The 16,346-nt window shown below is 39.1% G+C and overlaps 1 protein-coding gene across 3 annotated transcripts in view; it reads right to left on the bottom strand.

Annotated features, from left to right (window-relative positions):
- Nucleotides 1–16,346, bottom strand: part of L2HGDH (L-2-hydroxyglutarate dehydrogenase) — a 44,448-nt gene that overhangs the window by 5,601 nt on the left and 22,501 nt on the right. For all 3 annotated transcript variants that reach the window (XM_045900811.3, XM_064571025.1, XM_064571024.1), the window contains 3 exons: nucleotides 9,661–9,828; nucleotides 8,574–8,731; nucleotides 7,123–7,254 (listed from right to left, as the gene is read on the bottom strand). In XM_045900811.3, coding sequence (XP_045756767.1) covers nucleotides 7,123–7,254; nucleotides 8,574–8,731; nucleotides 9,661–9,828 — 458 coding nt within the window. The remainder of the gene's footprint in view (nucleotides 1–7,122; nucleotides 7,255–8,573; nucleotides 8,732–9,660; nucleotides 9,829–16,346) is intronic.

A 16,346-nucleotide genomic window follows, 5' to 3' on the forward strand; every position in this document is an offset into this window, starting at 1 on the left:
GCGTGGAGCCCAATGTGGGTCCCAAACCCAGGACCTGAGCTGAGATCAAAAGTCGGATGCTTAAATAAGCCACCCAAGTGCCCCTTAACTTCTAATTCTTTAAAAATCTCTTTTAATAGCTGAAAGAACAAGCTAGCAAATTTAATATTTGTGAATTCAGCTACATTGACCTGTTTAATGCTATTGTAGCTATATATTTATAGCTAAATTGAATGGGAATGTAAATTCTAAACCCTTATATATGTCTAGAAACAAAAGGTGACTATGTAACTAATGGCATTCCTTCATCTGAAGAGTGCTGTCTTTATTGCTTTATTGTTTTGTGGCAGGCATTATCCTGCGAGTTGGAAAAGAGCTATGAAAGTCTACAATTGACATCTTTGACCAGTTCCAAATAGGACAATTTAGTATTTGTAAAACTCACCATGGGATCTACTGTTAATCTAAAATAAAAATAGAAGTTCACATGAGCATATTGTATAGGGAAAGTAAACTAGTTCATCTTAATTTCCAAATATGAAGCAGGGGCATTTTTGTTACTAATCTTCACCCTAAAAGGATTGATAAGAGAACATGGGTTTTTTTGGGTTTTTTTTAAAGATTTTATTTATTTATTTGAGAGAGAGAATGAGAGAGAGAAAGCATGAGAGGGGGGAGGGTCAGAGGGAGAAGCAGACTCCCTGCTGAGCAGGGAGCCCGATGCGGGACTCGATCCCGGGACTCCAGGATCATGACCTGAACCGAAGGCAGTTGCTTAACCAACTGAGCCACCCAGGCGCCCAAGAACATGGTTTTTTTTATGCCCAGTTTTTGAATTTTGTTGAGAACCTGATTTGGGGATTAGAACTTTTTGAGCCTTTGTATGTATATATTTTCAGAGGGCTTGAATAACACAAGCATTCTGTAATGGGAGTTGTGGAGTCCTATACATATTCAATCAAGTGTTTTAATTGTGTTATTCAAATCTTCTAATATTTTACCTGCTTGATCTATCTTCTATCAACAGGTCTTAAAATCACCCACAACTGTAGATTTGTTGATTTCTACTTGCAGTTATGTCCATTTTTATTCTCTGTATTTCGTATCTGTTATTATATGCAACAAGTTTATACTGACCTTCTTTATTGCTAGTAATTTTTGCCTTAAAGTGTATTTTATCTAAAATGACTAGTACTCATTCTTCTCCATCTTCTTCTTCTTTTAAGATTTTATTTATTGGGACGCCTGGGTGGCACAGTTGGTTAAACGTCTGCCTTCGGCTCAGGTCATGATCCCAGGGTCCTGGGATCGACCCTCATCTGGCTCCCTGCTCAGCGGACAGCCTGCTTCTCCCTCTGCCCGCTGCTCCCCCTGCTTGTACTGTCTCTCTCTGACAAGTAAATAAATCTTTTTTTAAAAAGATTTTATTTATTTATTTGAGAGGGAGAGAGAGAGAGAATATAAGCGGTGGGGGGTGGGGGGAGCAGAGGAAGAGGGAGAGAAAGAATCCCAAGCCGACTCCACACTGAGCATGGATATTAATATTTGTGAATTCAGCCCCAACGTGGGGCTGGGTCTCATGGCCCTGAGATCATGACTTGAGCCAAAACCAAGAGCTGGACACTCAATCAACTGAGCCACCCAGGTGCTCCTACCTCATCTTTCTTCTAATAAGCAATTTGCCTAGCACACAGATGAATTTTTTTAATCCAACATGACAATTTCTGTCTTAACTACTAAGCACACTTATATTTATTGTAATCACTGATATGTTTGATTTCTACCATATTATTTTATGCTATTTAACCTGATTTTTCTGGGTTTTTCTCACCGCCTTTCTTGACTTAATTTTTTCTTTTTTTTTTTTTTTTAAGATTCATTTATTTTAGAGAGCGAGTGTGAGTGTGAGCAGTGGGGAGGGGCAGAGGGACAGGGTAGAGAGAATCCCAAGCAGACTCTGCTCTGAGCATGGGGCCAGACCCAGGGTTTGATCTTACCACCCTCAGATCATGACCTGAGCCCAAACCAAGAGTCAGATGCTTAACCAACTGTACTACCCAGGCGCCCCATGAGTTTTTATTCTTTTTTCCTCCTGTACTAATTTGGAAGTTATATAATCTATTTCCATTCTTGTATTTTGTTTTATTTATTCAGATGGGATTCACTGTACATCCTGTGAATTTTATGTCTTTTTTGTCAATTCTAGGAAATTCTTAAATACTCCTCTTCAAAGTATTGCCTCTTCTCAATTTCTCTGGAAATCCTATGAAATATATAGTCTGGAATCTTCTCATTTTCTTCTCCATGTCTTTTAATTTCTACATCATGCACCTTTATCTTGCAATGTCATTCTCTAATTATTCAGATTTACCTTTCAACTTATTTATTTTCTCTTAAGGTAGGTCTAACCAACTATCTAACTTAGTCATTTGAGTTTTAAAATTTAAGAACTATATTCTTCATTTATAGAAATTCTAATTAGTTGGTTTCCAAATTTGCCCAGATTTTTGGGGGGAGGGAGTCTTATTCTTTTTCATGTTTTCAAGTTACTGGGTTATTTTATGGTTTCTAATATTACTATTATCCATTTAAATTCACTGGGTTACTTTATGGTCTAACATTACTATTAACCAAAGTTATTAGAGGTCTAATTCTGGTATTTATTCTATCTGCTTATTTCTCACTTACGGTGCTTTATAACTTTTGATGGCAAGGTCCTGTTGAGAACAGCAGGATTTTATCTAGGAGAATTCTATAGGGGTTGGGTTGAAGTTATGGCCCTCCATAAAGGTTTTACATTTGCTTCTATCTGGTGCTCCAGGGGTATTACCACCCTCAAAGAACTTTTGTTTTTAATGGAAATTTTTAAACACATACAAAAGTAAAATGAATGGCATAATGAACTGCAATCTATATATTACCTAACTTCAACAATAATCAACACACAGCTAATCTTGTTTCATCTACATCTCCATTCACTATCCACCTTTTTTCAGCTGAATTATTTTAAACGAAATACCAGATAGCATATCATTTCACTTCATTTCTTTTAAAAGGATTCTTAAAAATAATAATTCAAAACTAGTAACTGTTTTGTATCAACAATATTCAGTCTGTGGTCAAATTACCCTGTCTCTCTAATTTGTTTAAACTGAGAAAGGGAGAAATGGTTAGTTTGAAGAAGGATCCAAACAAGTCTAGACCTACTTTTTTTTTTTTTAAGTAATCTCTACACCCAACGTGAGGTTGGAACTCATGACCCGACCAAGAGTCTCATGTTCTATAAACTGAACCAGCCAGGCACTCCTGGATCTACTTTTTAAGTTAATTTCTCAGCTTAAGGTTCCTAGATCAAGATGGTAGTATAAATTCAAACTCTAAGCACTTGTGAGGGCAGGCCCAAGCTTCTAGATTTTTAGGAGATTCCACCCACCGCCCCACCACACACACACACTCCCCCTACCCCCAAGACCAGGACAGACAAAATTTTCCTTAACACTTCCTGGTGCCAAGAGGATTTTTTTTTTCTAGATTTTCTCTTCACTGAAGGTATAGCCCTTCAAGAGCCCCTGGCTTTACACAGGGGTCTCAGTTCCAAGTTTTTACCTATTATAGACAGGCCTCCTTCCCAGCATTTGAGCAGCAATTAAAATGTAAGTCCCTAATGTTTTATACCCTGCCTTACGTGGTGGATACATGAGCTTATACAACCACCAAAATCTACTGAGCACTTAAGATCTGCATATTTTATTGTGTGTAAATCATGTATCAAATAAAAATAAAGATCAGTTATATTTGCATGAAAATCAGCAAATCTACCCCCCTCCTACCCAGAAATATCAGTACCAATTCTTCTTAGTACACAGGTTTTCAATTTTCTCTTTGTTTTTGCTCCTGGGATGCTCCTTACTTTGTTGCATTCAAAACTATAATGTATTTCAAGGGATTTTTATATTTTCTCCTGACTCTTGAGTATTTTGTAGTGCGAGGGTTGCCAAATTCTCTAGACTCATTGTTCTCAACCAAGGGAGATTTTACCCCCTAGAGGACATTTGGCAATGTCTGGAGACATTTTTGGTTGTAACTCGTATTGTAGTGGGTAAAGTCCAGAGATGCTGCTAAACATTCCATAATGAACTGGACAGTCTCCCACAACAAAGTATTATTTAGACCAAAATTTCAATAGTGCCAAGACTGGGAAACCTTGATCTAGATCACCTTAATTGTAGGAATGTTTGGCTTTCACCTTTGCCTTTCACAATGACATAGTATAGTCTTTAGCTATTACTCACCATGAAAACATCTTGCCTGAAAACTTACTCTAAAATTCCCCAAATAAGACATTTTTTAAAATGAAATGTGGGAAAAAGAGGGGATCCTGGCACATGTGTCTTCATCTTTTCCACTCTTACAGTACTAACAGATAAAAACTGTTAAATTACCATGTCAAAATTAATCACAGAACAAATGAAAGGACTTCAGAGTTAAAATTAAGAACCTTAGAAATCATCACTTAACAATGAGAAATATATTTGACAGATTATACCTAGTACACGTATTTGACAGATTATAACTTTACATTCCAATCCAATGTTCGCCAGTAAATTATTGCCCCAAATGCTCTGGCTAAGCAGTAAGAAGTCAAGCTGGATGCCCTTCGGTGGCAATTTAAGGACACTATCTTAAGCTAAATATCCCACTGAAAGTGCAGCTTCAGTTCTCTTTGACTATCTAAAACTGCTTAATATGCTTCTGCCTCAATATTAATGATAGAGCATTTATGGTTTTACTACACTGAGGGACAAGACAGGCAGGACTTGAGCTTCAAAATGTGGGAAAGTCTAGTGATCTTATTTTATTATTATTATTTAATATTGCAGGCATATAAAGAGGTACAGAGAATAACATAATAAACACCTTTTTTTTTTTTTTTTACTAAACAGCTGAAGAAATAAAGCTCATAGATATGACAGAAGCCACCTATGTAACTCTGACCCCATCCCCTTCTCTCCCCAGAGGTGACCACTCTCCCGAATTAGGTGCTTATTACTCCCATGCTCGTTACTATTTTCACAGGACATATACAATCCACAAACTATATATGAAATGGTATCAAACATATTTTCTACAACTTCCCTTTTGCTACTGATAATTTCCTTCTTTTAATAGCTATAGGAATCAAGGGAAGGAGTATATGAAATTGCTGAATGTGTTCAGCTTCTGTCTCCAAAGAGAAACCCTCTGATTAGGTTGAATTTGTCCCTAAATATACCTGTCTACAGTGCTGTGTGCCCTTTTCTGCTACATGCTAATGAATCTGGAAAATTAAATTCACACCCTTACACCCAGAGACAGGAATACTCACCAAAACCCAGTTCTACCATATAGAATCCACTGGTTTAAGGAGTTTTCACTTCTATTAAAGTGTGGTAATAGAATATGGGTAGTGAATTCACTGCAACTGTTCATATACAGAATTCACTATGTCCACCTATTGTGGGCTTTTTGTTTTTTTAAAAATTTTACTTAGGGGTGCCTAAGATGGTTAAGCGTCTGCCTATGGCTCAGGTCATGATCCCAGGGTCCTGGGATCGAGCCCCACATTGAGCTCCTGGCTCAGCGGGGAGCCTGCTTCTCCCTCTCCCTCTGCCTCTCTCCCTGCTCATATTCTCTCTATCTCTGTGTCTCAAATGAATAAATAAAATCTTTTTAAAAAATTTATCTGTTTATTTGAGAGACAGAGAGAGATTAAGAAAATGAGTGGGAGGAGGGGCAGTGGGAGAAGAAGACTCCCTGTTGGGCAGGGAGCCTGATGTGGGGCTCAGTCCCAGGACTCTGGGATCATGATCTGAGCCAAAGACAGATGCTTAACTGACTGAGCCACCCAGATGCCCCCACCTATTGTGTTTTTTAAGGAATATTAATAGCAATAACAGATACCAGATTTCACCAATCTATTTTCAGATATAAAACATAAGGAGTCTGCTAAGGCAGACCACTGAAAACACAGAAGCCTTTATTTATAGGTGAGTGAAAGAAAAGAAAGCCTAGATAATTTTATCCCTTCCATTTCAGGAGGTGAGTAGAAGGACTGAGAGAGATAAGAGTAAAAACATTAGCTGGGTTTTAATAGTTCTTCTAAGGATTCAAAGAGGCTGAGCTGAGAATGATACCTTACAGTCAGATTTAGACTATGACACTCAGTTCCCCTAAGGGAGACAGCTGACATGATTATTGCTCTCTTTCCAGGCAAGTTCAGCAGCTGTTACTGAGAAGACAGACACTCAGTACCCTAGAGATTCATGGAGGGATGGATTCACGGACAGAGAATACTTCAAAGTACATTGCTGATTAGGCCTAACAATAGCTTGGTCAGGGAAAATTGTGAACACCCTAAAATATCACCAAAGAGAAAAAGAAAATAGGCTTGGGTGATATTTAGGACAATGTACAGCTCAAGTCCAGAGAGCCTTTTATCCTTGAGAAAAGTTATCCTTCCTTTTTAAGTTATCCTTCCTTGGCCTCACATCCCTGGAGCACCAGGACTCAGACTGACTGTTAATCACACTACTTCCCACTTCTGGCCTGCAGCTACAATCCCTGAGTGGAGTAGGACCCAAGAAAGAACAAAAGAGGAAGAAAGGAAGATGTCATGTATAGAAGTATGTCTAAAAGGTTGTAAAATGCAATCAAAACATAATGTTTTCTGTGTTTCTTACCTAGTTAACATGGTGATCGATGATGTTATACAGAATTAAAATCAAAAGGCTTTGCAATGACAATAGTGAGTAGCCAGGGAGATTAAAAAATTTCAGGCAAGATGTTTTTATCATGAGTGACAGCTAGACATGAAGGTGAAGGTGGCATCCCAATATAGCTGCAGTGGACATTTGAGTTTAATGCTGTAAGGTAGCCTAGAACATTATAAATGCACCTAGTTCGGGCACTAAGGGCCAGAATGCAGCAAGGCCTGATGCCAGAACTGCAAAGGGAACTCAACAGCTTGCTGGGAAAGAGAGGACACACAAAGATTCAGTGGGCACTCAGACTCTGCAAGTGTGCTTATAAATCACCAAGTCAGAACCACCTCCTAGGGTCACCTAGGTCATGACCATATTTGAAATCCTCATAGCTTTTCCTTACCTCAGTATATCACTGACAGTAATTTCAGGGATAAACTTTTGAAGGTGCTTCACTGTTGCACTGAGAAAACAGGCTTTATACATTTCATTAACTCCGTAGGAAAAATTCTGGAACACCAATTTAATCAAGCCACTGAAAGCAAAAAAAAAAAAAAAAATCTTTATGAGAGAAAGCAATTCTTTATTACTACAAAACATCTTTACAACTATGAGATTTGGGGGGGGTGGCATCACAGAAATATAGGCAAAATCAGAAAAAAAACCCCACATATTAAAAGAAAATCAACTTTTGGTCAATATAAGAAGGAAACTTCATCAAAGGAATGAATACCTTCCAAACTTAAATTCCCAGGGAATGCTGGTTTCAAATTGGAATTCTATAAAGCCTGCCAAAAGCAAGGTTTTCTAATGCAAATGTTACACGCTTTCAAAACCATACCTAAAAGGCATTAACAGACCTTTAAATCAGAGCCATTAAGCAAATGGGAGTATCTACTCCATTTTTCTTTAGTCAGCCAGAGGTAAGATACTCCAGATCCTCAAGTGAGACTCTACGGAGCCTGTGTGTACATATATATGCTTTTATAAGCACACATGCTAGGAAGCCCCATCCTAAAATTTCTGTTTCAGAATCAGTTAAGGGTGAAACTCGAGTACAGCTTGACAAGCTTTCTACTGATTTTGATGTGAAACCGTCTACAGCGCAACACTGTTAAAAGGACCAAACAAAATACCTCACTGAGTTATTCTTTACAATAATAAATAATCTGCCATCTAGGTTAACACAATTTATTGTTAGTTTTCCACGAAAGGAAACAACTTTGTTTATCAGCAATTTCTCCAGTGCTTTTCAAAATAATGGTGACTGGCTTGAAATGATCTTATCAGTGTAAGGCATCTACTAATTTTGAAAGAACTTTTTTTTTCCCAAACTCAACTAGATTAGCCAAACAAGATTTGGATTGTCAGATAAGTGTTTGGCTCTTGGTCTTGTTCTTTTTGACCAAGACACTACCCCGGCTCATCAGAATTTTCTTTTTTCTTTCTTTTTTTTTTTTTAAGATTTAATTTATTTATTTGACAGAGAGATAGAGAGAGCCAGAGAGCACTAGCGGAGGGAATGGCAGAGGGAGAGGAAGAAGCACCCTCCCCAGTGAGCAGGGAACCCAATGCAGGCTCGATCCCAGCCCCTGGGATCATGACCTGAGCCAAAGGCAGACGTTAAACCATCTGAGAAACCTAGGCATCCTAGAATTTTCCTGAAGTAGTTAAAACATTATGTTTATTCCACAAAGCTCCTAATCTGGATTAATAAAAAAAAAAATCAATGTACCAATTACAAATATGAGGATTTACCCAATAAATAGAATATCAAGAAAGACAAAATTTCCCACATTAAAAATATAAGCATACAAAATCTTTTTTTTTTTTTTTTTACATAAATAAAGTTACCTCTTGATAATTACATCCATAACATCTCTGGCACTGAAGTCAAAGGGTTTGTAGCCCTCTCGTTTAAAGGCAAGAACCGCATTAGGCCCTAGCCAAATACTACCATCCATCCTCGGTGTGAAGTGAACCCCTAGGAAAGGAAACCGGCTATCTGGGACCTACGGATTTAACATGGCAGAGTTATCATTTCATATTGCATTCTATTATACATGCAAACACTCAACTAGTAATATAAAACACTTTCTTCCAATGCATTTAGGTTGCATTACTTTTGATCTGTTATGCAGATATTCCTTTCTATATTTACATGCTTCTGCCTAGAAATGCCACACAGGAAACAGTGATGCTATTGACACTAATATATATGTCCCATGTGTTCCTCTTTCTGGATTAAAAAAAAGAGAGAGAGAGAGAGAACTGTCCTAGTTCAGGTTATTCCCCACTCCCCAGCCCCACACCCAAAACTAGGAATGTCTGTGGCTGGCAAGTAAAATCAGCACTGCCAGGAAAAAACACTCATTTATAGTATAGGCTTTTAGAAAGTGGAAATGCATTAGGTTGAAGCAGATAAAATGTATGTTTTGGCACCATCAAAAACATTAAATAGCTGAATAGTGGCAATTTCATCTGGTTCAACCTAGTAGTTCCAGAAAGAAGACTAAATTCTTCATGTAAATGGCTCTGTCTATACCATGAAACTACAGAGTGGTCACATCCCCTTTTCTGCACCTATTGATCCTGAACTGAGATCTTTCTCAGCTGGGTATCTGGGCATGCTATAAGGGAAAGTTCTCTTATGTGCTCCTTCCACCAGAGAGGGGGAGGAATTGGGTTCTTCATAGTCCCTCCCATGGTACCCTCTGCTTTCTAGAGACATGCACTTGTAGGCACTTAATTACAATTTCATTACCATGATTTCAGAATAAAGATTTAGGGATTTAATGACAAGTGAAACAGGTGAAATGCTTGTCCAAAAACACTTCAAAATAGCTCTTAACTTCTGACCCAAGTAAAAGTTTTTGTTTCGTTCCCTTTTTGCCCACAGCCATCTGGAGAAGGGTGAGAAGGCAGAAGCATCATTACCTACCGGATAAATATTTCCTTTTACAAGATAGCATTTTTCTGGCTTCAAGAGCAGGTAATCTCCCCGGAATGGTACAATTTGAGGATCAGGATTACAGCCACTCAACTCTGAAATACGGTCCGAGTAAAGTCCTGCACATGTCACAACATACTGACACTGAACTTCCTCTCCCTAGTGCAAAAGAAAATAAACAGTAGCAAGTAGAGAGGAGAAAAATAGGTCAAGGGGGGAAAAGAGATGATAGAAAGGGTAGTAAGGGTACAGAAATGGACTTTTTTCTTTTTATTTCTTTTAAAAGAAGAAATTAAGTACAAGTATCAGCAAAATAAGTTCTTCAGCATTTAGGTAGCAGCTAGAAACTTACGGTATTAGCATGCAAGAAGATGTCACCTTAAATTTTGTACTTTAGAGGTACAATCATTGACGTTTCAAGGATACTTAAGTTAGACAAACACACACCCCTATTTTACTAAGAACTACCATGAAACTTAACTATTCGCTGTATTAAGAAGCAAACTTCATTTAAATGGATGGCTCCCACCAATATGGCCTCCTCTGTATTTCAGACAATTTCTGTCCTATCTATGAGTAACTACCCTGCTACTCTCAGGTTGCTTCCCACTCAATAATCTTGCTCAAATCCAACCCACCAACCAATTTCTCCTTCCTGATCAATATGTACTTTGTAAATTGAGGCTACTTTTGAAATCTCATCCTTTCTTTTTTTTTTTTTTTTAAAGATTTTATTTATTTATTTGACAGAGAGAGACAAAGTGAGAGAGGGAACACAAGCAAGGGGGAGTGGGAGAGGGAGAAGCAGGCTTCCCGCAGAGCAGAGAGACCGATATGGGACTTTTGATCCCAGGACCCTGGGACCATGACCTGAGCCGAAGGCAGTTGCTTAACAACTGAGCCACCCAGGTGCCCTGAAATCTCATCCTTTCAATCCACACTTACTGAGAACACACACTATAGTTAAGGTTTGCTTTAATGATTAGCAGACTACTAATCTTAGGCTGCTATATTTTCCCATAAATTTTATTTTGTGATCATCTGCATATTTTTTGCTCTACCCTGCCAGCATTAGCCAATTTGTCACCCTATTTCCTAAATGATTTCATTTAACCCCGATTCCCTACCACATTCTAATTCCCATCTCTTTAATTCCTACAGATTAAATAAGAAAAATTTAATTAAAAATTAAAACTAGCGCCCCCCCCTTGCTCCAGGTAATTTCCTGTCCCTAGACTTCTTTCTCATAAAACCTGTTTCTGAAGCCTCAGAGCTACCTGTCTTGACATTCTTTCTTTCCAGCCCTTACTGATTCAGCCTTATTCTATCTCTATATCTTATTTTGCCTTGCTACAAAGGTAAGCCTCTTTTCAAGTTATACAACTTACACTTCTGACAAAAGTCAGATTAAACTTTTTCATAGTGAATTCAAATCAGCTAAGCTAAACCATGATAGTTTTAAGATCCTTGAAGTAAAAGAGCTATGTCAACAACAAAAAAAAAGCCTTCTTCTAAATAGGTTAATAGCTTTCCAGTTCATCTAGAGGTATACCAAAAGTACTTGAAATATTTTTACATGAAATAAATCTACTAGTTCCTACTTGAAAGGTCAGCTATTCTTTTGTTCTTGGAACATAAAATGTAAATAAGACTTATGATAAATGCAAAAATAAGACAATTTGTAGAATGGTACCACCATGCAATAACCTAGAAATTCTCTTTTAAAAACTCAGGGAACAGTTCCAAAGAAAGAAATGACTAAAAACTTTCATAGATCCCTGAAATAATTTTATGCCAAACATGAAATAATAATTAAATTCAGTAATACATTAATTTCACATCCAAAATCAAAATTTAGGCAAACACTGAATGATGCACTTGTTCAAACAAAAATTTCTTTAAAAAAATAAACTATGCATCTCTCTTGCTATTTCAGAAGTGAAAAAGACTTTTCCCCCATATATAACATATAAATCTTTAGTTTGCAAATCCTCTCCCCCCAAATTTATTTATTTATTTATTTTTTAAGAGAGGGAGGAGGGGGAGGGGCAGAGGGAAATGAAGAGGGAGAATCTTAAGCAGGCTCCGTGCCCAGCATGGAACCTGACACAGGGCTCGATCTCACAACCTTGAGATCATGACCTGAGCTAATATCAAAAGTTGGACATTTAACCGACTGAGCCACCCAGGCGCCCCCCCAAATTTATTCTTAATTTAACCTCTTTTAACCTCTCATAAAAGCACAGACATTCAACTTGATAAGCTGACTCAAAATTTTTAATTATTAAAAAAATGTTTGGGCGCCTGGGTGGCTCAGATAAGTGTCTGCCTTCCGCTCAAGTCATGATCCCAGGGTCCTGGGATCAAGTCCCACATTGGGCTCCCTGCTCAGTGGGGAGTCTGTTTCTCCCTCTGCTTGTCACTCCCCCCTGTTCATGATCTCTCTCTCTCTCACACTCTCTCAAATAAATAAAATCTTTTTAAAAAGTAAATAAAAATAAAAATGTTTAATTATATTTATACTAAAGGTAAATGCCAAAATAAAAGGCAACAGCTATAGCAACTGTGGGTGAAATACATATTCACTGGTATCCCAGAGGCCCCTGCATATCTTCTTTCACATGATGCCATACTCTAGTGAAAATGGCCCTTCCGATGAGGGCGGGAGCAGAAATAGACTTTTAATCCTTCTTTGAATGGAGATCCTGGATGCTCTGTCAGTCACTTGGGCCACATGACCCAGTAGATCTGATGGTAATCAGGGTGTCTGTGGCAGACAGCGATGTTTTATGGAGACTTTGGTAGGTCCCTATAGGCAAATCACAACGCAGAACTTTAGGATTTTGGAGGAAAGTTATACCATCTGCAGATAACTGTTTTCCTTTTGAGAAAGTGCTTCTGGCTTTGACTCAACACTTGACCACAGATCACTAAGTTACCATGTGAACTATACATTATTAACTGTATGTTGTCTGACTCACCAAGCCACAAAATTGGGTGTGTACAGCAGTACTCTGTCATCAAGGGGTAGCAGAATATACAAGATCAGGGAGGTACAGGTCCTGCAGGCATACATAAGTTACAGAGGCAGGTGGCTCAAATTCCTATGGCCCCTAGTCCTGCTAAATTACCTCCTCCTTTTCAAGTTGCCCTTGTGGCCCTATGGGAAGGTCTCCATGATCAGTTGACCAAGGAAGGAAAAACACAGGCCTGGTTTACACATGGTTCTACATAACATTCTCACACTTGAAACTGAACAGCTACAAACCAGAGCCCCACTCAGGAGTGACCCTGAAGGACTGTGGTACAGGGAAATCTTCCTAGTGGGCAGAACTTTGAACACCATACCTGTTGTTTACCTCACCTAGAAGGAAACATGGATAGAAGTACAGATCTATACTGCTTCATGTGCAATAACTAATGCTATGGCTGGTTGGTTAGGAAAAGGAGCTCTGGAAAAAAGGTATGCAAATGGACCTCTCCAAACAGGCTCAGTGAGTAAAGATATTTGAGTTCCATGTGAATGCTCACTCAGAGTAACCATGGCAGATGAAGATTTTGATAATCAGTAGACAGGATGACCTGATCTATGTATGTTAATTAGTCTCTTTCCCCAGGCACCCCTGTCCTTACTCAATGGCTCCCTGAACTAAATGGTTAGAGCAACAAGGATGGGGGTAATGCATGCGTTCAGCAACATGGACTTACTCCCCAAGGCTGATCTGCCTATAGCCACTGCTGAATGCTCAATCTGCCAACAGCAGAAATCAACAGAGCTACTGATATGGTCCCTGGCCCACTTCAATCAAAAAAAAGAAAAAAGAAAAAAGAAAGAAAGAAAAACCAGCATTTAGTCCTCACTGAAATAGATACTTGCTCTGGATATAGATCTGTCTTCCCTGCTTACAATGCTTCTGAGGAAACCACCATCTGTGAACCTACAGGATGTCTTATTCACCATTATGGTATTTTGCCCAGAAGCATTACTTCTGATCAGTGAGCTTATTTTACAACAAATGAAGTATAACAATAAGTTCATTCTTGTGGAATTCACTGATCTGACCATTTTCTCCATCGTCCTGAAGCTGCTAGGTGACAGAAAGTAGAACGGGTTTTTGAAGATTCAAAACAGAACTAGCTGGCTGGCAACACCTTGCAGGGCTGGGGCAATGTCTTTCAGGATGCTCTATATGATTAATATATGGTGTTGCTTCACCCAGGGCCAGGATTCACAGGTTTAGAAATCAAGAGGTAGAAATGGGAGAAATGGGAGTAGCTCCTTACTACTACAATAATTCACTAGTGAAATTTTTGCTTTTTATCCCCACAATTTTGGGCTCTGATGTTTAGAAGTCTTGATTCCCAAGGGAGAAATGCTTTATTAGAGAATAAAAAATGGTTCCATTATCCTCTAAGTTGATACTGCCATACCGGACCACTTTGGGTTCCTTGTATCAGCGAATCAACAGGCAGAAAGGACTACTGTACTGAAGGGGGAAACTGGAAATGAGTCTCAAGGAGAATTAGAGTTGCTACCACACAGAGAGTGCTAGGGATGATAAAGAGAAATATGTCCCGAATATAGATCTCCTGGGGGTCTCTCTTAGTATTTCTACATACTGATATAAAAGTTAATGGAAACCACCACAACCCAAAATAGGCAGGGCTACTAAAGGCACAGACACTTCAGGAATGAAAGTTTGAGTTCCCCCACCAAACCGGAACATGACTGGCTGAGATGCTTGCCAAGGGCAAAGGAGCTATGAAATATGTAGTAGAAGGAGGAAATTATAAATATCAGCCATAACCATGTGATCATTGAGGGAAATGAAGAATGTAGTGGTTATGAGTATTTCTTCCTGACTTTGAAATAAATATATTTGACTATATATTACCCAATTCTTTCTTTATCCTCATTGTTACGGATTGAATTGTGTCCGTAATTCCACAAGTGCATATGTTGAAGTCCCCGCTCTTAAGGTGACCATATTTGGAGATAGAGCCTTTGGGGAGGTAGTTAAGATTATATGAGGTCGCTTAATCTGTCTGGTATGACTGGTGTGCTTATAAGAGTAAGATAATTGGGGCGCCTGGGTGGCTCAGTCGTTAAGCGTCTGCCTTCGGCTCAGGTCATGATCCCAGGGTCCTGGGATCGAGCCCCGCATCGGGCTCCCTGCTCCATGGGAAGCCTGCTTCTCCCTCTCCCACTTCCCCTGCTTGTGTTCCCTCTCTTGCTGTGTCTCTATCAAATAAATAAATAAAATCTTAAAAAAAAAAAAAAAGATAATAGAGACTGCTCTCTCTGCATATGTGAACGCACAGAGAAGAGAATACTTGAGGACACAGCAAGAAGGCGGCCATCTACAAGTCAAGAAGAGAGATCTCACCAGAAACCAAGTCTGATGGCACCTTGTTCTTAAGACTTCGAGCTTCCAGAACTGTGAGAAAATAATTTCTGCTCTCTAAGCCACCCAGTCTGTGGTATATGGTAAACAAGAAGATTGATACACCCATCCCTACCATTTCTCCATTATCTAACACGAGGCTTCTCCATCTCAGTGCCACTGACATTTGGGGCCAGATACCTCTTTGTTGTGGGGGCCTATCCCTCACATCCAGCATCCCTGGCCTCTACCCACTAAATGACAGTAGCGCTGACCCCCTCTATCAATTGTGACAACCAAAAATGTCTCCAGACATTGCTGAATATCTCCTGGGTGGCAAAATCACCTCCAGTTGAGAGCTTTTGATCTAATATATTTAAGTAGTGGGTAACCTTACATCTCAGTATTTAAGTTAAAGGATCTCGAAGAGGGAATGTGACTCAGCTAAAAAGAAATGAAAATCAGCCAAAGATAGATTGAGTGGACTTCGTATCTTTTTTGGAGAGTTAGCATGTCTTCAGTTGTATAAAAGATAGCTGCATCATGTTAGGTGGAATCATAATTTTTGCTACTGTCTGTATTTGGTAGTTAAATGTGGTCATAAGTAAATGGATGCCAAGTTGAAAAGGGATGGACTGCGGGTGTTTAACCTTGTCAATTTGGTTAAGCTGGGAACTATAACAGATAGAATCCCCTTCCTTATAATGGTTTCAACTTAAAGTTGACCAAAACAGGAATTGCATATGATCTGGCAGGCAAAAGTAAAGCAGCAGCCATTATTCTCTGAAGGTCATTCCAGTCCAGGGTGGTGACAAAAACCCACTGCTAAGTGAATTACAGCTCCATATCTAGCTCTGCTTCCCAACTATTGATCCTACTGACCAAGTGCTGCCCTCTCCCACTATTTGCGTGAGAGGCAAGAGGTCCCCCAGAATGTTTCATGAGCTTCCCATTTGCAGTCCCACTTTAGCAGTTGGACACACTTGGCTTCGCAGACTGGCTGGAGATGCCTATGATCTACCAACGCCCCTTCTGAACCTGTGCTTCCCCAGATCCCTTCACAATTGTGTAAGACCTAATTCCTGTAATAAATCCTACAACCTCATTAATGACTCTACTCACGTGACTGAACTCTGATCAGAGAATATACAGCAAATGCAATGCTTCTGTGCCATTCAATAGCTCTTGTTTTAGACTACACGGAGATGAAGGAAAGCAGTTCATTTCCCTCTGAGCAATCTGCCCTCCACCAAAGTCCTCTAACTGGGAGAGAGTTAATAAGTTAATGCAGCT

The sequence above is a fragment of the Mirounga angustirostris genome, unplaced genomic scaffold (assembly GCF_029215605.1).
Source record: "Mirounga angustirostris isolate CCGP_5_RB_7025 unplaced genomic scaffold, mMirAng1.0.hap1 SCAF_9, whole genome shotgun sequence".
Taxonomy (NCBI): domain Eukaryota; kingdom Metazoa; phylum Chordata; class Mammalia; order Carnivora; family Phocidae; genus Mirounga; species Mirounga angustirostris.